This window comes from Rhineura floridana, chromosome 3 (genome assembly GCF_030035675.1).
Source record: "Rhineura floridana isolate rRhiFlo1 chromosome 3, rRhiFlo1.hap2, whole genome shotgun sequence".
In the NCBI taxonomy this organism is placed as follows: Eukaryota; Metazoa; Chordata; class Lepidosauria; order Squamata; family Rhineuridae; genus Rhineura; species Rhineura floridana.
The window spans coordinates 75,962,577-75,986,755 of NC_084482.1; the positions used below are offsets into that span (position 1 = coordinate 75,962,577).

The window sequence follows — 24,179 nt, forward strand, 5'->3', positions numbered from 1 at the left end:
ACATAGATAGCACATACAACAATCACCTGTATGGCTCTGATAGCTTGCTTGAACCCAGTCCCCAGTTCATGGAGCTCAGGTGGGAGTGATGTAAGATGCGTTCCATCTCCATCTCAAATCCAGAGCCGTTAGCAGGAGAAAGAGGCAGTACAGTGGAAGACAAAAGGCTTGTCTGGATGATGAGGGGGTAGCTCTTGCAACCACAGCAGGGAAGAAACTCATCCAGGCATATCTCATGGTTCGCTGAATAAAATTTGCTTCTTTTCCCTCCAGACAAGTAATAGTCACTGTCAGAGTTCAAGGACACATTCCAGCAAAGTGAAAACACTTGGCATGTGAAGCAGTGCCACTGAGGGGTGTGGCCTGAGAAGAACTCCATGGCCTTAGGAGAACTCCCAGTTAGAGAGGTCGGGGGGTGCATTTGTCCCCCAGCCTGAGCTTCTCCACCCCTGGCTTGTAATGTGTGTTGTTTAACCCTGTTCAGTTTCAGGAGGTGGTACAGGCAAAACATCATATAGCAACTGTCCTGTCTCAGCTTTTAAACAGCCCTGTCTTAAGTGTAGGATTGATTAATTCCATTCACTTGTGAACTTATTTTCATGTTAAATTTTGCTTACTTCCCATGAAGCTAGGTACCCTTACAAAAGCTCCTGCAATGTTAGAGTGATATCACCTTCATATCTTAGAGTGACATGAAGAGGTTTGCAGGTTTGAGTTTCTATCCCTCTTCCTTCTCAACTAAAGAATCTGTTTACCAGCTAGGAAGTATGAAGTAATGGTACTTCACATATAAAGACAGTGCAAATTTGTCTGAGAATGACATACTGGAGTACTCAAGCTTGTATTTTAAAATGAATCCAGTGTTCTACCCCCTTTGACTTTGCTAGTTGTGCACACATCACTGAGTGCCAACAGCTAAGAGATGCAGAGTGAGAGGAAAGATGACTGAGTGAATTATATTTTTTGTTAACCTGGACTTGGGAGGTATGGATTCAAATCTCAGTTCAATATGGCTTGTTTTGTGTTGAAATACTGTATTACCAGCCAGCATTTGTAAAACGAGGATAACAGTGACCTGGTTCACAGGTTTGTTGTGGGCTGATTAAGAAAAGGCAAAGCATTGCTGACTGAAAGAACTATTTAAATGATTAATAATAACAACTTGCCAACAATAGAAGGTTAAATCAAAATATTTGCCATTTGTGTGTTGAAATATTTCATTGAAATTTGCAACAAGCAAACATGACACTGCTCTATTTGCATATTTTTAACCTCTGGTGTTTTTTCATTGCATGGAGAGGTTCCCATGTATCTTCTACCTTGGCAGATCCGTCTCCAGCTCAGCCCTTTTTCTCTACCTTTAACACAGGCTCTTTTTCTCTGATGCCCCTCCCAGCCACCATGAATTGAGTGTCATCCTGGTGGCTTGGCCTACAAATGCTCCCATGCAAAGCTAAGAAAGACCATGCAAAGTTTTTCTTGCAAGGTCGCAGTCTGAGCAGTGGCAAGTACCTTGGTGCAGAGCTGGCCAACGTGCTGAAAATTAGGTTCAGCACCAAGCAACTGCCCTTGCTACACAGCCATTTCTCAACTTCACTGCCTGTGGGAACAGAGGTTGGGCTGTTGCGCTTGCTTCTCTTTATTGCTTGGCTAGAAATGATTTTTCCTCCATAAGTAAAAGCATAAAGAGCAAGTTTTTATGAATTGATCCCACCTTGCTATAATAAACAGCCTTGCTGCCTTCTGGAAAAAACCTCCCTATTATAATCTGATTAGGGCATGACTGCTGTACAGTTTCTTGAACACCCAATTTAGTGGCTTAGTGCCAAAATAAAAATAAGTGAGGGGTGTATCTAAAAAGTAAGTCTGTCATGGCACAGTAGAATCCTGTGCCAGGATCACCAAATGAATCACAGAAATGACACTACCTTTGCTGATTTATCAAGTTTATCTGTGTCCATAAACTGCAAATGATTTAGAGGTCTTCCTTGACAACCCGGGCAGTTTTATACATATCACAAGGTAAGCCTGGGCCTGCCACAATAGTAGCCAATCATGGCTCCTTGGCAACTGTGCTTTTAGTAATATAATATTTGCAAATGTGTTTGCTGTACTAAAGCTTTCCATTTTAAGCACACACCTAGAAATGTAATGTGTAAAGAACTTGGGGGTAGGGCCATGGTGTTTCTCCAAGCAGGATGTCCTGGTTATATCTCTGTTATAATTCAAATGAAATTAATTACTTTGTTTTAAAAGGGTAGATATTGTTTACTACATGTGTTTATGTGTATTTTTTTTTTTAAAAAAATCATTGTACAAAGATGGCTGATTAAAAGTGACTGAGGAAGCAAAGAAGCCTTATTTGCAGGACGCGAGGTTGTTTATACAGAGTTTCAAAGCTTGAAGGAAAAGGCTCCTGAGTTCCTCACTCATTTCTGGAAAGGGAGCAGGAAGTAATGATTTATAAGCACCAGATCCTGAGGTAGGGAAAGGTGGCAATAGCCCATTGCCTTCCCAGTTTTAGAGAACCCTCTCTAAAACACACAAACAAAATATGTTTTTGTCAGGGTTGTGGCATGCTAGTTTTCAGTGTGGAAGACGTTTTATGGGCTGGAGCATTGAATAATATGACACCCCCCCACACAGTCTGAAGTTGCATAGGGAGGTGTGGGTTGGGGACACTGTATTTCAGTGGTTCTGCTCCTACCTTCAGGGACGTTTCCAGAAAGTAGTTATGGGAGGCTTCTGTTTGACACCATGGGAGCTTTCCTGTAGTGTCCCTGAAGGTTCCATCTTATCCCCCATGCTATTTTACATCTATATGAAGCTGCTGGGAGTGGTCAACAGGAGTTTTAGATGACACTCAGCTCTGCCTTTCTGTGCCATCTGAATCAGGAGAGGCAGTTGAGGTGCTAGACAGATGTTTGGAGGCAGTGATGGGCTGACAAATTGAAGATGAATCCTGAAAAGATAGAAATGTAATGTGTTCAAGTTCTCAAGTCCAGGAGATGGAAAGATGGCCTGTTCTGGATGGGGTTGCACACCCCTGGAAGGAACAGGTTTGTAGTTTTGGGGTACTCCTGATCCAGCATTGTCACTGGAGGCTCAGGTGGCCTCAGTGGCTAGGAGTGCCTATGATCTCCGCCAGGGCCCCTCTACAATGAGTTTCCGCTAGGCCGTGAAGACCTGGCTCTTCAGGCAGGCCTTTGGGGTGGGCTAGATTTTAACATCATTAGTTTTTAATGTTATTGTATTGATGTGTCATTTTGTGCTATTTTGCTTATTTTGTACGTCGCCCAGAGTGACTAGTTAGCCAGCCAGATGGGCGACTAAGAAATCCATTAATTAATTGATTAATTAATTAATTATTCCCAGCTCCAGCTGGTTCACCAGCTGTGGCCCCTTTTGGACAGAGATGACTTGGCAATAGTAGTCCATGCTCTGGTAACTTCCAGATTGGATATTGCAATGTATTCTATGTGGGGGTGCCCTTGAATACTCGGAAAATTCAATGGGTCCAAAATGCAGCAACCAGATTACAGGCTGGGTTTTTTTTTAGAACTCATATAACCCCTTTTCTAAAACAGTTGTATTAGTTGCCAATTTTCAAATCAGCAGAGGGGACTTTATTGGTAGTTCCCTCACCTTCCTAAATTCAGGGGATGGTGGCCCAGGAGAGAGCTTTCTCTGTGGCAGCCCCTAAGTTATGGAATTCCCTCCCTACAGAGGTACGTCTGGCACCTTCTGTATATAGTTTTTGGTGAATGCTAAAGACACACCTCTTTACCCTGGCCTTCGGCTCCTGAGATGTATGTTCCCAGAACCCACCCTATTCTTGTGATTGAAATGTGTTTTAACTCTTTTAAATATTGTATTGTAGATTTTATAACCTGCCCTGGAACCTACTGGTGAAGGGCGGAAAATAACAATAACAATACAACCCAGATGCAGACTTGTCACCTTTGAGATCTAGACACGTGTGAGAGAGCAAAAGAGGAAGATGCTTGGAATTTCAAGAGTAAACAGAAGTGTGGGAACATAAAGCCAAAGTATGTTGGTGATCATATTATGTGAATTTGTTATCCTATAATAACACACACCGCCATGCCCATGTGTACAAAAGGGGAAATTCCTCCCTCTCGTCCTTCTTTCTATTTGAGTGTAGAGTTAACTGTGGCTTCACGTATTAAATTCTGGTTCAGAACCTGGTGGGATTTATTTTGTAATTTTAAAAAGGGAAGAGTGATCTTGTAAATGCAGATCTCGTACATAGAGTTGTTGGATGGGTATAGGAAGGGAACTGTATCTTGTCCGTTTGAGCAACAATCCAAGCTCCCTCCCTCCTCTTCGCCCGCCACTTTCTGTGGCCTGCTCAGAATCATCAAGCAGCCCTCAAGGCTTAGAAACGGCAACGGTCGGTTCGGAGTGCCTGTGCGAGGGTTGAGCTGCCTGAAACGCATTTTCCGAGAGGCCTCCTCCTTCCTTCCTTCCTTTCTGATCAAGGAGCTGGCTGGTGTTTTCGCCTCCCTCCCCCTTGCATCCCCAGCTCACTCTGCCTCTCCGCCGTCGGATCCGCTGATTCAGGCCTCTTTCCGCGCAAGCCAATCATCGGGCAGGAAGGGCCTGCAGCGGGCTCCGTGGCTCAGCAGCTGACGGTGCTATGCTGCTGCGAGGCAGGCGGCGCGCACTGCAGTCTCAGAGCCTCCTGCCCATCCACCTTAAGAACTGGGCCAGTCCCAGCGGCACGTTTCAGCGCCTGCCTCCGCTGCTCCACTTTTTAGAGCGTGCTAGCTGGGCTGCTGCTACCTGGGAGCTCTCTCTCTCTCTTTTTTTACCTCTTCCATACCAAGTCGTAGTCATCGTGCAGGGCGTGAGAGAAGGAAAGGCGTATCGGTCACACAAGCAAGCAAGGACTGGGAGGACAGATAGCAGGGGGTGGGGCTTTGGCTGGAGCCTAAGCAGAGGTTTTAGTTCAAAGCTGGAGTTCATTTATTTAAGAAAAAGGTTTTTAGTCAGAGCTTAACTTATCCAGGCCAGACCCTTCTATAGATGCTGTTCTTCTGTGTCGTCCTGGTGTCTCTTGAAAGATGGGTTCTCTGCAGGTAGAACACTTCCAGTCTACCTGTTGAGCATTCATCCTGATTTGTTTGCAGGGAGGTTAGGCAACACTTGCTATGAGCGTTCATTCTGCTTTGTTTGTGGGGAGCTTTGGTGACGTTTCAAAGCAAGCGTTATCCTACGCGTTCCAGTAAATTTCCCTATCACTTTCCTTATTGCAAAAAGTCCAGTCTTTTGGAGAACCAGGTTTTGTTGCACAAGACCTCCCGACCAACAATAACTGCACAACCAGTGTTTGCTAGTATGTGATTGAATTCCACTCCAAAATGGCAACAGTCTGGATGGAACCATCCATAATCCGGCGCTTTTCTCCAACCTTCCCTCATATATGTGTGTGAGGGGGTAGGAAGATAAATACATAAGGATTCAAGTTATATAGCCTAACACCCGTTTCTGGAATAGAAACCATTCTCCTGTTTTTGATGTTCTTTGGATTCCTCCAATAATTCAAAACTTTTGTATCTTTTAGAATTCATGACAGTTTGGACACTCAATGCGGGTTAATCATGCAGCACTTTGGAAAACCTTTCAAAAACTTCACCTTTTCTAAAAAATAATAATACCAGAATAAGAGAGGACTGAGTGAAATAGCAAAATCTTGAATAATTATCTGTGAATTCCTTGAAGGGAATGAAGCTGCATTAAATTCCACCGTATAAATCTGCCTATGTTAAACATCAATAATTATGTTTAAGGAATACAGCCTTTTAGAAACATCTCTGTGACTGTTGATTAGGAGTATACAGACCCTCTATTTTAGCATTTCTAAGTCTGTCATTAAGACCCCACTGTGTTAAAGACTGGATAGGACTTGTAAATGACACCTTAGTGCTCCTGTGCCCAGGGGTCAGCATTTTTTAAAAAATAATAATTTCAGTGTTTTTATTAGGGGCTGGTTACAAGCTATAAAAGGTGTGTGTGTGTGTGTGTGTCTGCAGGGTGGGGAGAGATTTCTTTGAGTGGGGCAAGATATACAACAAAGTTCAATGGTCTGCTTATTGATATACTCAAGGCAAAATGGCAAAAAGCGGCATATATTAAGGGCATTCACCTATTGTGCTTATTTTTATATAGTTCATAATAACCAGAGATTTAGGTGCTCATGCTCCTGAATAATAATAACTCGTAGTCTGAAACACAGGTGGAACAATGGCCTCCCTTGCTTTCCCTTATTGGTGCTCTTGGACCAGCACTGGTAGTCATCAGTTAGCAGGGCACTTAGGGCAGCTACCTTTTCCATCACTGCAGCTCCACAACAGTGATCCACAACTTCTCCTATACTTCTGGGCTTGTGTGTAAGGGCCCAGCTATGACCAGGCTCTGAACATGAGATCTCCTTGAAAAATGAGGAGCAGAGGAAGCAAAACAATTGTGGAAGCAATTATGGATATTGTTTATGTATTTTGCTTTGTAAATTAGTTTGTTTTTTTATTGTACCTTCTGGATTCTATTGTAAACTGCTTTGAAATCTTTTAGATAGTAAGTGGTCTATAAATGGAAATAATAATAATAAATAAATAAATAAATAAACCACCCAAGTGAATCCCAGCACTGTCAGCCACTCTGAGGAGCCCACCATTCCCATAGAACCTTCAGATCCCAGTGTTTCAGCTTTGGCACCAGAGGGCTTCACACCAGTTGCCTGGGGTCACTGTCTGATCCCAGTTTTCCACCATTACGCTTGGAGAGAATGGAAGCTGAGGAGACTATGAGCTAGGTAGAAAATTCAGGGCAACTAGTGGAGTACACAGCTAGGCACTTGAGACTTCTTTTACATGGGACTACTTAGGAGGAGGAGGAAGCCAGTGTTAGCACCTGAGAGCCAGAAAGATGCAATGCCTCCAGCTCTTATATAACATATCCGTCTAAGCTGGTCAGTTGCTGATGCAACAGCTCTGTTGAAGTTCCAAGCTCCTCTTTGGCTGCAAAGTTTTTATCCTCTACCCTTTCCAGACTGGGGAACAGGCATGGTGAAGCTGCAGAGAAAGCTGTAGGATCAACATGGATGTGACAATTTTAGTTGGCAATGTATTCTTTATTATGAGATGATCATGATTCATCCTTTCCCTGGAACAATGCTGCACATTTAAAGTTATCTTAAAAGAAACAGTGCTCAGCCACATATGACATACAACTCACACCAACCATGGCAACAGCAAACATCCAACTAATACACAGGCACTACATGAATGCACCACACTTATTGAGATGCTACAGACACCTCTCCACACATGCATTCTGCAGACATGTTCAGAGGAACTGGATCCCCAAACAAGAAGGACAGTCAGAATACAAACAATGCTGAATGGCTGCAGAAGGAACAGAGCAAACAAACCGATCACAAGTTCTGCATTCCAATTCATTCATAGGTTGGAGGATAGGATTGATACCACACCGCACTAGGCCATATCTATTCTGTGGTAGATTGCATGGCACATGCTTACAAGATGCACCAGAAGAACTGAAAACACACCTCAAGATGCATGCTATAGGATACTTCAACACTCTGCTCTTGCACTGTGCTACTTCAGCATGGAAGGGGACTTTGTAATGCAGAACAACACTGAGAATGAACAAAACATGGATGGGGAGTACCCAGTGACTAGGGCAGCCTTTCCCAACTAGTGGGCCACTAGATGTTGTTGGACCACAACTCCCATCAGCCTCAGCCAGCATTGCCAATGGTCAGGAAAGATGGGAATTGTGGTCCAACAACATCTGGTGGCCCACTAGTTGGGAAAGGCTGGACTAGGGGCACCAGATTCAAAGAAAAGAAGAGCAGCTGCTTCTTGATATGTATCTCCAAATTTTCTGTAGGCTCCCTGCTCTGAAGCACCCACACAGAACCTCACCTCAACAGATAGAACAGCGGGTGCAAGAATCAACCATTCCACACAGATAAGCAAGCAAGGACCCTACTATGGGAGGAGGAGAGATGGCATATGCCACATAATTATATTTGTGGTTTCCCATCCAGAAGGTTGTAGCAACAGTCTCCGCCACCATAATCATGAACCAGGGAGGCCATGTGCACAACAAACAAATTCCAGGTAATATCTCAGCACGTCCACTTGGAAGACATGGCAATGTAAACAGCCACAGGAGAAGGGCAACCACTCGCACAGAAACATAGGAATCTGCCTTTTATTTATTTAATTTGTTAATTTGTATCCTTTCTCCCAATAGGTGGCCAGGGTGGTAAAAAAACCCTGAACACTCTAAAACACTAAAAACACTCTAAAACTTCTAAAACATTTTAAAGTTGGTTTTTAAAATATATTAAAACAAAACATCTTTAAAAACATGTTAAAACAAAACATCTTTTTTTTAAAAAAAGCTTTAAGAACATCTTAAAAAGCAGTTCCAACACAGGCGCAGAATGGGATAAAGTCTCTACATAAATGGCTTATTGAAAGAGAAAATCTTCAGTAGGCGCTGAAAAGATAACAAAGATGGTACCTGTCTAATAATTAAGGAGAGGGAATTCCAAAGGGTAGATGTCACTACACTAAAGATCAGCTTCCTATGTTGTACGGAACAGACCTCCTGATAAGATGGTATCTGCAGGAGGCCCTCACCTGTAGAGGGTAGTGATCAACTGGGTATATAAGGGATAAGACAGTCTTTCAGGTATCCTGGTCCCAAGCTGTATAGGGCTTTGTCCACCAAAATCAGAACCTTGAACTTAGCCTGAGTCAAACCATTGTTCCATTTCCTGCCCCTACCTGGAGATGCCATGGATAGAACCTGGAAGCTTCAACATGGAAGCAGATGCTCTTCCCTTGAGCTACAGCCCAACTCTGAGTGGCTCTTCCATGGAAGAACACAACTAGATAACAAGCAGCAGATCAGGCAGGGATCCAAGAAGTTCCAAGGCAGTAAGCATTAGCACATGGGTGAGTATAGACAGGCTCACTGTCCCTGAATGTCCCTCTCAACATTTTTTTTCTTTCCAGAACTTCTGTGCTGTTCTGTGCATGACAGCCAGAAATCCAACGGTGCAGGCTTTCTTAGTGTAGATATGCAACTGATGGGTGAAATGTTGATTACTCAATTTCTACTTCTCACCCAGTTGCAGGAAAATAGTTATCAACCCTGTCCCCATCTGGTGTTCACACATATGAAGCACTCAGTACAGGTAAGCCATTGGGTGGGAGGCAGAGGAGAACAGGATAAGCCAGGAGCATGTGTCTGCTTTTTGAGAAAGGTTTATGGGCTGGAAGATGAGCAAAGGAGACAATAGTACACTGGTAAGGTGGTTACCTTTTTCTGAAAGATGCTGTGCTTTCAACAGTTGCACAACAGAGAAAATTCAACAGGTGCAACTTTTTGCAACATGGAGAAGCTGCACTTGCTACTAAAGTCCAGAGAGGCTGTCAGATGAAAGTGTCAACCGTACACAGAGATGGAAACACTTCACTTTACACACTAATGGAACCTAATGGAACCACCTTTTCTAGTTGTAAACCAGTAGGCATCACTGAGAAAATGCACTGCTTTTCTCTCTGTGACCAGCACTTCCAGAGGTGAAGTAGGCTCTCCAAGTGAACCTCTGCAAGACAGCAAAGGAAAGTGCCACCACAGCAGCAGCAGCAGAGCATCACTTAGCTCCCAAAAGCTTTGTCTGATGCTGCAGCACCTTCACCCTTCATAGCGTTCAATAAAAAGGCTTGACTAAAGCAAAGTGTTTCCACAGTCATAGGACTTTGTGACTGGAAGAAGCCTCTCATACGCCACAACTTCCAGTTTGGCATTATCTCAATGGCAGGAGTGCAGCAGTGAGTAACCAAAATCTGTGACGCACCCTTGCCTATATGTGCATTTTATTTCTCTCTGTCTGTCTGTCTGTCTGTCTGTCTGTCTCTCTCTCTCTCTCTCTCTCTCTCTCTCACACACACACACACACACTTGTTGTACAGAGCTCTGATCTCTTTCCAATCAAATTGCCATGTGCATTTTTATAAAATAAATAACCACTTCAGTGAGCCATTAGGGGAAAGATTCAGTATTTCTCTCATAAGCAACCATTTTCTTTTACAAGGCCTTGTATGAATAATTTCTGTCAGTTTTATATATTTTATCTGGACATGTTTAAATGCTTGAAGATTTAATATTGTTTTTACTATATTTTACTCTTCTTTAAGGTTTTGGTTTGAATCCCTTAAAAGGATTTGTATCCTGAACTGTAGGATATAGTAGGGATTTCCTTCAGTCAAATCAAACCACTCCCAAAGAAAGCTGTAGAGCAGAGTTCATGGTGGGAGGCTGTGTTTCGAGTGTTCCCACTGCTGTATAAATGTATCTTCATTCCTAGGGCCAATTCAGTGTACTTAGTAGACATTTCTACCATGTTGTGTATACAACTGGGTGAAGACCATAAAGTCAGCCCTACCATAGGGTAGAGTGAAGCAGCCACCTTGGATGGCACATATTGAGGGCCAAAGAACAGCCAAAGGCAAGGGAGGGCAAAGCTGTGTGCCATGTGGCCTGTCCCGTGTGTCATAAGTTATCCTGCTGCCCTCAGGTGTGGTGAAGGATGCTGTCCCACTGCAAGTGCTGAAGTAACATTTAACTGACCACCATCCACTTGTGGAATGCAGTGGGCATCTTGTCTTTCCCTCAGGCAGCAAAATGTTTTGGGCCAGTTCTGACTAAGGGAAGAGAGATACTCTCTGTTCTGCTGGTTCCATTGTGTCTCCACCTCTTTTTGAAAACGGGGGCACATAAAGCTAGTCAAGCCCTGTCCCTTTTTACTGTAAAACCTGGTAGGATCAGCTTGAGTGCATTAAAAAAAATAGCTTCAAGACATTTCACAACTGATCATCAGATCAACATGTTCCCCCTCCAGGCGTGGCCAATGGAAATGCTTTGCTGTAGGTGACTAGTGTGCTCACAGCCTAAGACACATGGTGGACAATACACTACAGAGCTGTGATTTTGTGTGGTTTCCTGGCACATACTAAGTATGAATGAATTTCCCATTCCATTTTGTTATTGTACTATGGCCTGGCAAGGGCAGGGCTAATGAGAGCGATCCTGACCCCCCCCTTGCATTCAAGTCGGCACAGATTAAATATCTGCATGCAGATGGCTCTCAGTAAAATCCTGTTCTGTATCTGCAAAAACTGATGCAGGAGCTTTTACTCGCAATAAAAGGAGGAATCTGGAAGTCATGTTTCCAGCTCTGTTACTGCAGAGCTCTTGAGTGGTACTGAGCCGATGACTTTGCTCCTCTGTGAAACAGTGACAGTGGCACTGACCCTCCTAATCTTCCTCTAAATGATGTTTAAAGAGGGTTGAGGTCAAATATAAATAATCTAGACTCACAACTGCAGAATTCACATGCATTGCAACTGTGTGGACAAATTAGCTGCATGTCACTGAAGCTCTCTATTTTCATGGCTTTTTATTGGGAGTTTTTTCTTTGAGATACATATCTTTCTTTTCGTAAACACATGGAGCAAGTAGATAGAACATCAAGGCAATTGTACAACCAGGCACTATTGTTTAAGTGAATTAGATCCAAATGTAACACTGTAACGTTTGTTCACATAGTTGCTTGACTCATGGAGTAAATTACTCCAGATAATGTGCTTTTTATAATTCAAAATTCAATATATCTCAATATTGGTATAAGTTAATGTTCTGAACACAGAAGAAAGGAGGAGTGTAAAAGGTTACTGCCAGATAAAGTTTTATAATAAGAAGATTGTACATAATGGGTAAATGATAAAATAGGATATAGTTGTGGGAAGTCTTGTAGGGCTGCCTTTTTCTGGCTTCTGTTCCTTTTGGTACAGAAAGGTTATTGTGGCCTATTGCCGAAATAAAACACAAACACCATTCATTGGGTTAAATCATGGGCCACTTTATTAAACGGAATCAATTAGAATAATGAACCTGCAGAGGGGAAATCAAGTGCGGGAGCATTCTGATGATCCAGGCAAAGCCTGCTTGCAGCCATAGGGCGACTAAACCTTGCCTGAGCCTGGGGCTGCCCTATGCCAGACCCCAGCTCAAGCCACACCCTGAAGATGTGTAGGGGGTCCAACCTGCATCACCGCCCCCCGGAGCCGTGAAACTCCGAGCGGATGAGGCACGTTGGCCCCAAAGGCGGCCCGTGTTCTGCCCCCTGGGCCGTATAGCCCTGAGCTGCAGGCCCCCGGACCGCCAATCGCCCCCAAAGGTGCCCAAAGGTGTCACCTAGCTGCCCTTTCCCTTTAAACCTTTTCCCGCACTTCTTTGCCACAAGTGACCATTGACATATTAAAGCTAGAAACAGACCAATCAGCCTATTAACCCCAAAGGCACCCGTGCTAACCCTTGACCCGTCCCCCCAACCACAGTGTGGAGTAGGCAAAAGAAACCTGCCAGCAAAGCGAGGCAGGCAGGCCAAAAATTCCTAGTCGGCCCCGTAGCGACCAAATGAATCACACTGCAGCAGAGGGAGGGTCGGGCGGGCGCCGCCAAAATTCAAAGGAGGGCGGGAGGCTGGCAGAGCGGCCTTAAATGGCCTTCAGCCACCCCGCCTCCTTCCTGTGTGTCACGATGGCGCGCCAGCGCGCCGTGTACACGCCCGATGGCGGCCTGAGCTTCGGCTGTGGCCACAAACTCGCCCCTTTGCCCGGAAGTACCGGGCACGGAACGGGATTGTGGCCTATTGCCGAAATAAAACACAATTCATTGGGTTAAATCATGGGCCACTTTATTAAACGGAATCAATTAGAATAATGAACCTGCAGAGGGGAAATCAAGTGTGGGAGCATTCTGATGATCCAGGCAAAGCCTGCTTGCAGCCATAGGGCGACTAAACCTTGCCTGAGCCCGGGGCTGCCCTATGCCAGACCCCAGCTCAAGCCACACCCTGAAGATGTGTAGGGGGTCCAACCCGCATCACCGCCCCCCGGAGCCGTGAAACTCCGAGCGGATGAGGCACGTTGGCCCCAAAGGCGGCCCGTGTTCTGCCCCCTGGGCCGTATAGCCCTGAGCTGCAGGCCCCCGGACCGCCAATCGCCCCCAAAGGTGCCTAAAGGTGTCACCTAGCTGCCCTTTCCCTTTAAACCTTTTCCCGCACTTCTTTGCCACAAAAGGGGGACAAGCCTCTGCTTAGTCTCCCTTTACCCCACACCCGATAAGAATCTCGTGCAGACCCCTCTGCAGGTCCATCTGGAAGATGCCATCGTTGCCCCACGAACTGCATGTCCACGCATGCCTACTACTGAGGGCCTTGCCCTCCATGTCTGACCACAGCAAACGACCCAAGGCTACCGAGGCCTCAACTGCATGTCCTCACATGCCTGCCACTGAGGGCCTTGCCCTCCATGTCTGACCACAACAGACGACCCGAGGCTACCGAGGCCTCAACTGCATGTCCTCACATGCCTGCCACTGAGGGCCTTGCCCTCCATGTCTGACCACAGCAGACGACCCAAGGCTACCGAGGCCTCAACTGCATGTCCTCACATGCCTGCCACTGAGGGCCTTGCCCTCCATGTCTGACCACAACAGACGACCCAAGGCTACCGAGGCCTCAACTGCATGTCCTCACATGCCTGCCACTGAGGGCCTTGCCCTCCATGTCTGACCACAGCAGACGACCCAAGGCTACCGAGGCCTCAACTGCATGTCCTCACATGCCTGCCACTGAGGGCCTTGCCCTCCATGTCTGACCACAGCAGACGAACAGATGCTGTTGTGGCCTCAACTGCATGTCCTCACATGTCTTGCCCTTCAGTAACCAAGGTAATTCCCACCCAGGGGAATGGTACAGAAAGGTTAATGTATTTGAGAATACACAAAGTTAATTTCTGCATGGTTTGTCACTGATATTCACTGAAAAACCTGGGTGGATTTTGGAGATATCATAATTTTCAGATGAGGGTTCAGAAAAGACTGCATTAATTGTATTTTGGTGGCAAGTGAAATAGTATGTTGGATAAAGAATGGAAACTGTGATCTCCCTTGGGTAGTTGAGTTGTTCTAGAAATGATATCTTTTAGCATTTCAGTATTTTGATTAAGTGATGAGGTTGATTTGTTGTTCCACCCAGGAAAATTACGTAAGTGACTGCTAGATATTAAATTTGCCTCAAAAATAATGTTGAAAAAAGATGCAGAACCAGAGAAGATTTATGAGAAAGATTGAATATTTAGGGAAGAAGAAAATTCTGTCTGAGGGCCAAGGAGAAGTGTGAATGCAACAAACATGACAGGTATCATACAGGTACACTCACCAGAGAGCCAGGATTGGCTATAGTACAGTTTTCTAGCAAGTGTACACTTGTGGAAAACCTGGGTTTGTGACCATGTAATATGTTCAATGTGTTCTTAGTTGGACCCTTCCCAATGACAATTCTGTAGGATGTCTATGTGCAACTTTGGGGACGGGGTTGTAGCCCTCTTACTAGAACAGGGAGTGTCCTTTGTTGGATCCAGTAGTTTCAAGCCACCATCTTTTCCACCTGCTAGGCTGTTTTTTACATAAAGTTGTGTTTGCATTTTATGTGTTTATAAGGCAGGTTAAAAGAATGACATTGATTAGAATACAGAGTTTATTTCAATTCAAAGCCATTCTCTATTGCACCTTCCATTCTAGATTAGATGTGTATCTAATCCAAAGTGGGTAGGCTTGAGGAGTGGGGGATAACAGAAGATTCTTTATCCATCCATATGTGAGACTTTCCTTAACTCTGCCTCACTCCTTTTGAATACATGATTTTAGCAACCATCATAGCAAACTGCATTGTCCTTGCTCTGGAGCAGCATCTGCCTGATGATGACAAGACGCCAATGTCAGAACGACTGGTGAGTAGCAATCTCTTCCTCCAAAATATTGTGATGGTAGAGCTAGTAAACATTATAAGAACGTCAAAAATGGCAGCCCTGTGTCAAGTTCCTTCTTCTGTTCCATAAAGCATAGTAAGCCTACCCTGTGCCTTATGTTTCCTTGCTAGCATTGCCCAGTGATGTGGAGCTAAGGTTGCTAACTCAAAAATTGTGGTTATGGTGTAGAAGTGGAGTCAGAGCCCAGGAGTTTCTGGAGAATCCAGGGGCAGAGCATAATAGCATCTAGTGTGTCCAGTTGTGGGGTCTAACAAATGTGTGTGTGTACTGCCTTCAAGTTGATTCCGACTTATGGCGACCCTATGAATAGGGTTTTCATGAGGCTGAGAGGCAGTGACTGGCCCAAAGTCACCCAGTGAGCTTCATGGCTATGTGGGGATTCGAACCCTGATCTCCCATGTCTGGGATTGGCCTTGCCTCTTTGCTTCTGTGCAACATTCAAGAGAGTAAAAAACACAAGCAGACTTTTTTTCTCTGATCAATTGGCAACTCTATGTGGAATGGGAGTGGGAGAACATTTCTCAGAGGGTCAGGTCACGGGTTGCACCATACAAGATGTTACAGAGGGAGTGAAAGAAGCTCCATGCTCATTTTCCATTTTCAGTAGCAGGCTCATTTTCCCTGTAACATTTAGTTTTGCCTTAGGGATAGTGCCACCATCCACTGTCTTCCTTTCCCTTTTCATCAGAGCAGTCAAAATGGAGACAGGAGTTTTTTCTTTGTGTTGAGCTGTCTTCCGCAGCATTGCTCAGATAGTCTCAATCTAGCGGACCCTGACAGAGTGACCCCAATGCAGCTTATGCTAGACTTGTATCCCTAAAGTTTTCTTTATGCAAGTGATTGAATCAAAATTAGGGGTGGTGACACACAAGCAGCTGCCATAGTTTGGCTTTGAAGTGGATGTCATATCTGATCATATGCACATTTACCTAGAAATAAGTTCCACTGGTTTCAATGGGATACACCCTAGTAGGTGTACAGAGGATTTGAAGCCTCAGTTTCATTAATATGCTCTTAGTAGTCTGGGTCATACTGGATATCTTGACACAAGTCAGAAAACAATAACAACAATAACAATAATAGTTGTTATTATAGAGTAATACTATATTGGGAAGAAGAAATATGGTCCTAGAATACATTTATACCCTGGTACAACCATATACTAGGGCCCAAGAGAGCCAAGTTCCCTCATCTTTATATAGCTCCTTGGATGACCTTGGGCCAGTTATTTTATCTTTCAGCCTAACTCTGCCTCATTGGGTTGTTGTGAGGATTAAATGGGGAGGGGGACCAGATATGTTTCCCTCAGCTCCTTGGAGGAAGAGTGGGATAAAAAATAAATAAATAAAAATCCCCCCTATGAATCTCTCCTTAGGATGACACAGAACCATACTTCATTGGAATATTTTGTTTCGAGGCTGGAATTAAAATTATTGCCTTAGGATTTGCTTTCCACAAAGGCTCCTACCTAAGGAACGGCTGGAATGTAATGGACTTTGTGGTGGTTCTCACAGGGTAAGTTGCTGGTTTTTAAACTGTCATAAGTTCTTGTTTAATTTCAGTAAGGTAAAAGCAGTTCTGTCTAATGGTCATTGGACAGTGTCAAGAATCAAGAAGAGGGTTTGAATGCTCAGATTCTGTCCTTTGATGTGGAAGTTGAGGAAGTCAGAGGAAGGCTTCAGATAGGTCTTCTTGTTTGGATTCCTGTTCTGATACAGAACAGGTTTGGGTGAAGACAATTTGAACACTTGAAGAGTGATCACAGTAGGCGGTTCCCTTGTGGCATGATCCTGGATTTATAAGTTGCTTTATGCACCTTTCTAGCAAGGTGGATGCTGATTTTAGCTGTCAGTTCTGCTCTCTAATCATGCATCAGCCAGGTTATCCACTTTAAAAAGTTTAAGAGGCATATTTATGTTTCTACAGATATACAGTCATCCTCTTTATTTAAAAAGAATGCAGACACATGTAGTATTGAAAACAATTATTCGAGGGATGTATGGAACCTGTTGGTGACACCAGTGCTAACCAAGAGATACCTTCTATAGTTGGCTTTTATTTATTTGGTTTATTATTTGTTTATTCTACACATTTATACCCTACCTTTTCACCATTCAATGTAATTTCCCCCGAGTTCAACTCAGCCATACTAAAAATTGCAGAACCTGTTCTTTAGGATTTGCCCATCATAGAAAAAGATATATTTGTCCTGAATGCTGTGGGATGCTACCACCACCACTGCTTTTAAATGTTGCATATGTCTTCACCCTTAGACAGCAGGTAGAAGGTTTGGGCTTTTCCTCATCTCTGCTGCTGACTTCTGCTGATTCACTCTTGTCTATTGTATGCATAGGTTAGTATAGATATGTAATTTTTGGACACCATAATGTTGTTGATCACCACAGCTTTGAAGTTGGCACGTGAACATGAAATTCTGGCTCTTTTGTGTAACTGATACATTTCTGCCTGCAATGCTGTATATCTTCACATTCTTCTAGTTTGCAGTGCTTGTGCCCCATTGCATCCCAACCTGCTTGCAACTTCCTCTGATGGGAACAAAAGCCTTTTTCCTCCTGAAACAAGTATATTTATTGTTGGTGGTATGTTCACAACACCCACCCAGATTCTTGTCTTTTGTGCTTTCTTGGATATAAAGAGGGCATCTAGTCAGCAGAGAGAACTCCGTGGAGAGTGTGCTGAGCTATTTGCAGTTGAACTTCAGCATGCCCTGCAGTTTCTCTCCTCTTCCCAGATGCTTCAACATCAGAACATTGAAAACAATTATTCTATGTGCTTTATTCCTGGCGCTTCAACAGGTGGCTTGTTACACTGGTTTATATTTCTTTGGGATTGATTGTAGGGGAATTGTAGCCCTGATAAAATCCCATTATGTCCCCAGCTGGGTGGCTTGTCATCTTTGAAAGAAACATGAAAAGGTTTCCTTCTTAGTCTGTTATCTCTGTTTCAAGATACCAATAAATTTAGTTAAGGGAAGCCCAGGTTTAAATCCCACCTCAGCTGTGAAGCTGAGTCACTAACTGACCATCTAACCTAATTCAAAAGTTTGTTGAGAGTGGGAAGCCATGAGAAGTGCTATAACAAATATAAATAATAATAACACAAACTTGTTGGACTAAGCAACAGTTTTTAATTAATACCCACTGAACTGAGAGGGAAAAGCCACTAAAAGGTTAATGTATCTAGGTCCAGGATGTTAAGTGGCCTTCCTGAGTTGTGAGTTTAGGTTTGTCTTTCATCTTTCTTCCTTGCTTTTTGCTGTAACTAGCAATGGCTGATGTTCAGTAAAGAATCCAGTTTAAACTTTACAGATGTTTCTGTCTGTCTTGTGGAAAGTTAAAAACCTATTCTACAAGAACACTAACCCCTGAGAGCTAACATTCAAGTGAAGCTCCTGTTGGATGAAACTGTGGTCTTGTTCTGAGTTTGCTTTCTCTCCTCCCTTCTTCATATTTCTCCAGAAGCAATAATTCACGGAAGCTCTTAGAAGGTTTTCAGAAGCCATTTAGTCCCAGTTTAGAGAGTATGTCACTGAGAAAATCCCAAGAAGTCAGTGATGTTCCCACTTTCATAATGCCATTGCCATTCTTGTGTACTTGTCTTTTTCAGCACTTTGGTATTTATATCCTCTGTTTTTGTTGGCATATTCATGAGTTCTAGAACAGGAAAAAAGTTTGAGTGCTTCACCGTAAGTGCATTTTTAAGCACACATTTTTGGATACTTAAGTATTCCTAACTTTCTCTTGATTGCACCCACTGAGTCTGTTATGTTATCCATTATGTACCCCAAAGAGAGATTGTCCTTGCATCATTAACTGTGGATTAGTTCCTCTGGGTCAGTTCACACAAGACTTTTTGTCCACCAAGTGACCATCCTGGCAGCGACTAATACAGTGGCAATTCCTGTGATTGTGATGGTGGGAAGAAATGCTGTTGTGATTACAGAAATTAATGTGTATCTGTACAGTTTGGTGTACACTTTTGTTTCTCCATAAGATAGTGGCTTTGGAGTTTGGACTGTTCACACTTAGGTGAAAAGTCATGTCAGAACTAGCCATGTGCTATTTCATGTCAGTTCTTGGGTCCTTATTGGAGATGCAGTCATTGTTATCAAAGCCCACGTGTTACCTGGGAGCTGCCCTGCTTTCCATAATCTCAAAGCCAGTGTGGCTGCTCCCTGCAGAAAGGATCAGTTAAATTTGCTTTATGTCATAAGTGGGGAACCTATGGCTCTCAAGATGTTGTTGGACCCCAGAATGATGAGTGGTCAGTGAAGAGCTGTCCAGTAGCATCTGGAGGGCCATATCTTCCCTGACCCTACTCTGTGTCTTTTGGAGAGTGATGGATGGGTATTTGGTCACTTGTGTCTTCATTCAGTGTGGATTTTTCAAGCTGAGATGGAAGGTTTCCAATATGGACACATGACAATGGGGTTACATGTTAAGAGGAGTGCCTGGAAGTAAAAATTAATGCAATATATTTAATCTCACTGTGTACTTCGAGCAGTATGAAAAGGTTAAGGGCCAAATTAGATGCTGCACAAGGGGAGTGTCACTGCTGCCAAGAGTGTCAGCTATCCTCTGTTTCCTTTCTTTATTTCCCTGTTAACTAAAAATAGAAAACATGGAACATCCTAGCACTTGGTGTTTCCCCGCATCATCTTAGATAGGTTCTCAGCTTGTGTACAGGTTGGTGGGTGTCTTTAAAGCTGTTGACCAGAGACATCGTGCAAAGCTTATTTCACAGAACCCAAAAGACCTATTGCTGAGAGTTTTGTAGGGTAAGCATTCTTGATTTGTTCATATGGCTTTTAAGAAAAAAAGGGAGATTGTTTCTGCTTAGTAGGAGATAGCAATACAAACACAGTAATGTCCTGCTTCACATGTTCTAGGGCTGATCTGTGGCACTTTTAGAACTAAACAGTTGATTTGCATGTCCTGAAAATCCATGTGGTATAGCTCTTGCAGGACTATATCAGTTCAAAATGCAAATGGAGGATATGCTTGAATGCCTCCCCACCCTCCATTCAAAACTCCCTAAGAATTTGTCACACATTCATCCAGAATTGCTACAAAAATGCTGCCACTCTTCGTCCACTGCATCCATAGCAGTATGCAACTCATTAGTATGCCAGGTAGTATCTGCTTCTTGATTAGGGAGTCCTCCCAGCACTATTACTTAAAGGAGCTTTCCAGACATGTCCTGAATGCCAAGAGAGACTCAGTCTGCATACACAGCCTGAATAGTGAAAAGGAAGGGAGGCAGCGGCAATATTGAAGGAGATTTTCTACCACTTCCGCCGGCAAGCAGCTAAATGAGCAGATCTTCAGGCCTCAGATCGAGATAAACTATAGGATTTTGGTAGGAGCAGTTCATTTGTGGCTAATCTCAGTGTGTGTTTGCACTTTTATGCATGCACATGTACAACATGCTCTGCTTTCTGTCTTTGTGCACTGGCCTACTGATGTGCACAAAGCATATGTATATGGGGACATGCCTTGTGTATATATTGTTTGCTTATCTTGCAGTGCCCCTGAAAGAGAGCAACCACAACTAGGGTTCATGTGTGTCTTAAGGGTTTATTGCTGTGTCTGCCTGGTACCATATATATGTGTGCCTGATGTGCCTCTGAGCCTTCTCCTACTTCACCTTTCTATGTTGACATATGGTCATCTATCTGTGCCTCTGAGTCCAGTTGAAGAGCCCTGACTGAGACTCTTATATTGAACGTAGCTGCTCAGTGTAGATTACTAGACATAGCTGTCCAGGTTAGGTTACTGTAGTGTAAGGGTTGCCAACCTAGTCCCCACAAAGGCCTTCACTTAGGCCCTGAGGGAGGGACACCAGACTTTGAACATTCATTTAAAACAAAATGTATGTTTCAAGCCCTCCTAGAAAGAAAGTTGTGAAGCAAAATGTGCAGGCACCCTTCTAAGTGATTTTTGTGAAATGAGCCAGCCTGGCTGCTCTTGACTGTCAGTGTTTTTCGCCAATGAATGAAGTCAGAGCTGTGATTGATAAGTGAGTTGTTTAAACACCAGGCAATAGGAATCCCTGGGATCCTAAAGAGCTGCTGTTTTCCCTTCCCCTTTAGTGGATGTCTCCTGCTTCTGTCTTCTCTAGTAATTCTTGGCAGTAGCAGCTAGTGGGACTGCAGTGCTTTCCTGACTCCCAACCACTGTGTGACGCTGCTGGTTACCAAGAGGGGGAGGGGCAAGGCAGCAGGGAGCTCAGCACAGTGTGAGCACAGCATTGGGAGCATCAGATTGATTCTGCTGCTGCACCCATACCATGCTAAGCTCTTCGCTGCCTTATTCCTCTCCTCTAGATAACAGGCAACAATGCTGGGAGGAAGGGCGGGATGCAGATTAAATAAATAAATTATAATTATTATAATGAGCGGTATTCAGAAATCATCGTGCAGCCCTGCCAGCCACATCTGGTCCTTATAATCTCCATAGTTTGCCTCTCCTTTTTTCTTAGCAATCAGGATGCATCTTTCATGTGGTGGGTTCATCTGAAATCAGGAACTCCCTAGAAGTTATTATCTGCAAATACTGCTGCAATAAGTGTGGGTGGATGTTAAAGAATCCCCTCCCCAAATGGCAAATGCAAAATGTGAAAACTTTGCCAAGAGGCTTAGGTGTGTCTCCTGCAGTGCAAGAGCTGATGTCCAGGTACTTATTAAGAATTCGCTATATAGCTAACTTACAGAACAGTGGTATACATGTCTACTTCAGAAGTGAGTTGTTATAGTTTAATGGGACTTACTTCCAGGATGGCAATCTAGGCTTTGTTTTTGGATTGGCATTGGGGAAAACAGGGTTCTTGTGCCATTAGCAACTGTATCTCCACAATCAGAACCCATAGCTGACATCCCATGGTATACATGAGGTTGTTGGGGGAGCAGCAAAGACTGTATTCTTTCTAATTTTGTGTTCTACCATGCCTTTCCATGGCAGCTATATTGTGTTATGCCATACACTCCCATGGCAGCCGTTTTGTGACTGGCACCCACAGCCCTCTCTCAAAATTTGAAATGCCCCCCCCCCCCGATTTGAAACGTTTGGAGGCTACTGCTGCAATTAATTTTACATGGGGCTGCCCTTGAAGACAGTTTGGAGGTTGCAGCTGGTGCAAAATGTGGTAAGCTACACAAAACCATATAACACCAGTTCTGAAGAGCTGGAATTGGCTGCTAATATGCTACCAAGTCCAATTCAATATTTTAGTACAGAGCCCTGAAGACCTTAGGTCCTGAAGGAGCATCTCTCTTGGCATTGCTTTGCCTGGTATTTAAGATCTGTTTTGCACCTTGGTACACCTGTGAATTAAGGGTGATTAAACAGGCCAGTCGATGGCTGGAACTCAAGTGGTGAAAGACATGCTGTGTGACCAACTGGGCATGAGTGAAAGTCCGTTCCATATGACATATCTTCCACACAACATAGGATGTGGACCTTTAGTGTTGTGGCACCTACCCTTTGGAATTCCCACCCCTTAAACATTAGACATGCACAGTCTCTGTTGTCTTTTCAGCACCTACTGAAGGCCTTCCTCTTTCAACAGCCTCTTAAGTAGATACCTTTATCCCAGTTTGCATCTGTACTGGAATTGCTTTTGTTTTTAAGATGTTTTCAGGATGTTTTTAGTGTTTTATCACTTATTTGCTACCCTGGGCTTCTCTTGAGAGGAAAGGTGGGATATAAAATTAATAATAAATAAAAAAATATTCCTATGATTAATTATGTTCTAGTTTCTTCTGATGCTGATAATGGACAGTGCTAAACATATGTAATGCTCTGCAGGCCGTGGATTCCTTCACCATTTCTGGTAGAGACAGTTTGTGTTCATGGGAGCTGATTCTGTTGCAGATTTTTCTATGGCCCAAACTAGTGAGGTCTGTCTTTTGGGACAGCAAACCTAAAGTTTTGCAAACATACACTGGCATGGAAAAACTGCCTGCAGAGAGGCCTGCCAACTATTCCCCATCCTCTACCTAAGTATTGGGGCTCTCAATATTTGCCACAAAGGCTGCCTTCCCAGGATTTAGTTCACTTCCCATCTCTGCTCTCCATTCCCATATTTTCATATTACTGCTCCTAGACTCAGCTGAACTGAGACGGACTTTCAGGAGCTAGCTTAGTGCCAAATTTAAGCAGAGAAAAATGACACTAAGGAAAATTCTGAAGAGCAGGTGATATTCCCACTTTCTTAATGTAATTTCCCCAAACTTTGATCTTTATGTCCCCTCTCATGCTAAGCTAGCCACCCTCCCTGCTATTAACAACATTTGCAGGTATTGATGATGTTCCCTAGTAATTGCCTCATCAGGGGAAAAAAGAGTCTTGTGGCACCTTGCAGACTAATGGTTTTATTGTGGCATAAGTTTTGTGATCTTTGAGAAAGGTTCTGTTTCAGGATGGGAAGTTGAGGAACAATGCTTATATGAGATTCTTATATATATATGTATATATAAGCTCATATATATGAGCTTGTCATCTCTTTGGGTATTGTAGTATGTCATCAACCACCACCCATGCAGAAACCGTCTACTCTGTGCTCAGATCTCCCTTGCTGTATCATGGAAAAGGTATACAGATATATGCTAATATCCTATAGCCTCTAACACAAATTTTAAAATAACATTTTAAAAAATAATAATAAATCACACTCAAAGCTGGAGACACCAATTTAAAATAAGTAAGTTTTTGTTTAATCATTGTGACAAGTTGCCTATTGATTATTATAGCTCTGTGTAAGTGGAAAGCATATGTCAATATGAAATATATTTAGGAGGCTTCCCTTTCCTCACTGCCTAAAGAAAGTTAAGAGAGGATTTTTCAGCATTCATAATGGGAAGGATTTCTTTTGCTGAATTTGGAGTGGTATTTAATCATTTTTAGGATTGCTAGTAGGGCTGTTGTGTGGGGATAACATATCATCCATAGCATAGGGTAGATAATGACCTCATTCTGTGAATGAAGGAGGAACAGGGAGAAGGACATTTTAAATAAACATAGATTGTTATACATTTATAGATTTTGGAGAAGAAGAAAGAGATGTAGAATATAATCCCAAAGATGACACTGCCTCTTACTTATTTGTTAAAATAATTTATATCTGTCTCTCCAAAGCTTGAGTCAGCTTACAGCGAAGATGACAATAAAAATTACAGAACACACACACACATATATTCAC

The 24,179-nt window shown here is 43.4% G+C and overlaps 1 protein-coding gene across 15 annotated transcripts in view; it reads left to right on the plus strand.

Moving 5' to 3' along the window:
• Positions 1-24,179, plus strand: part of CACNA1A (calcium voltage-gated channel subunit alpha1 A) — a 360,598-nt gene that overhangs the window by 129,041 nt on the left and 207,378 nt on the right. For 5 of the 15 annotated variants that reach the window (XR_009761364.1, XM_061616674.1, XM_061616687.1 and 2 more), the window contains exons 3-4: positions 14,839-14,921; positions 16,336-16,475. The exons of 9 other annotated variants lie outside the window; for them this stretch is intronic. Coding sequence is in view for 5 of the 6 variants with exons in the window: in XM_061616674.1 (XP_061472658.1) it covers positions 14,839-14,921; positions 16,336-16,475 (223 nt within the window). In the remaining variant the exon portion in view is untranslated. Of the gene's footprint in view, positions 1-14,815; positions 14,922-16,335; positions 16,476-24,179 lie in introns of all 15 variants that reach the window. One more of the 15 variants, XM_061616688.1, reaches the window with a different exon arrangement.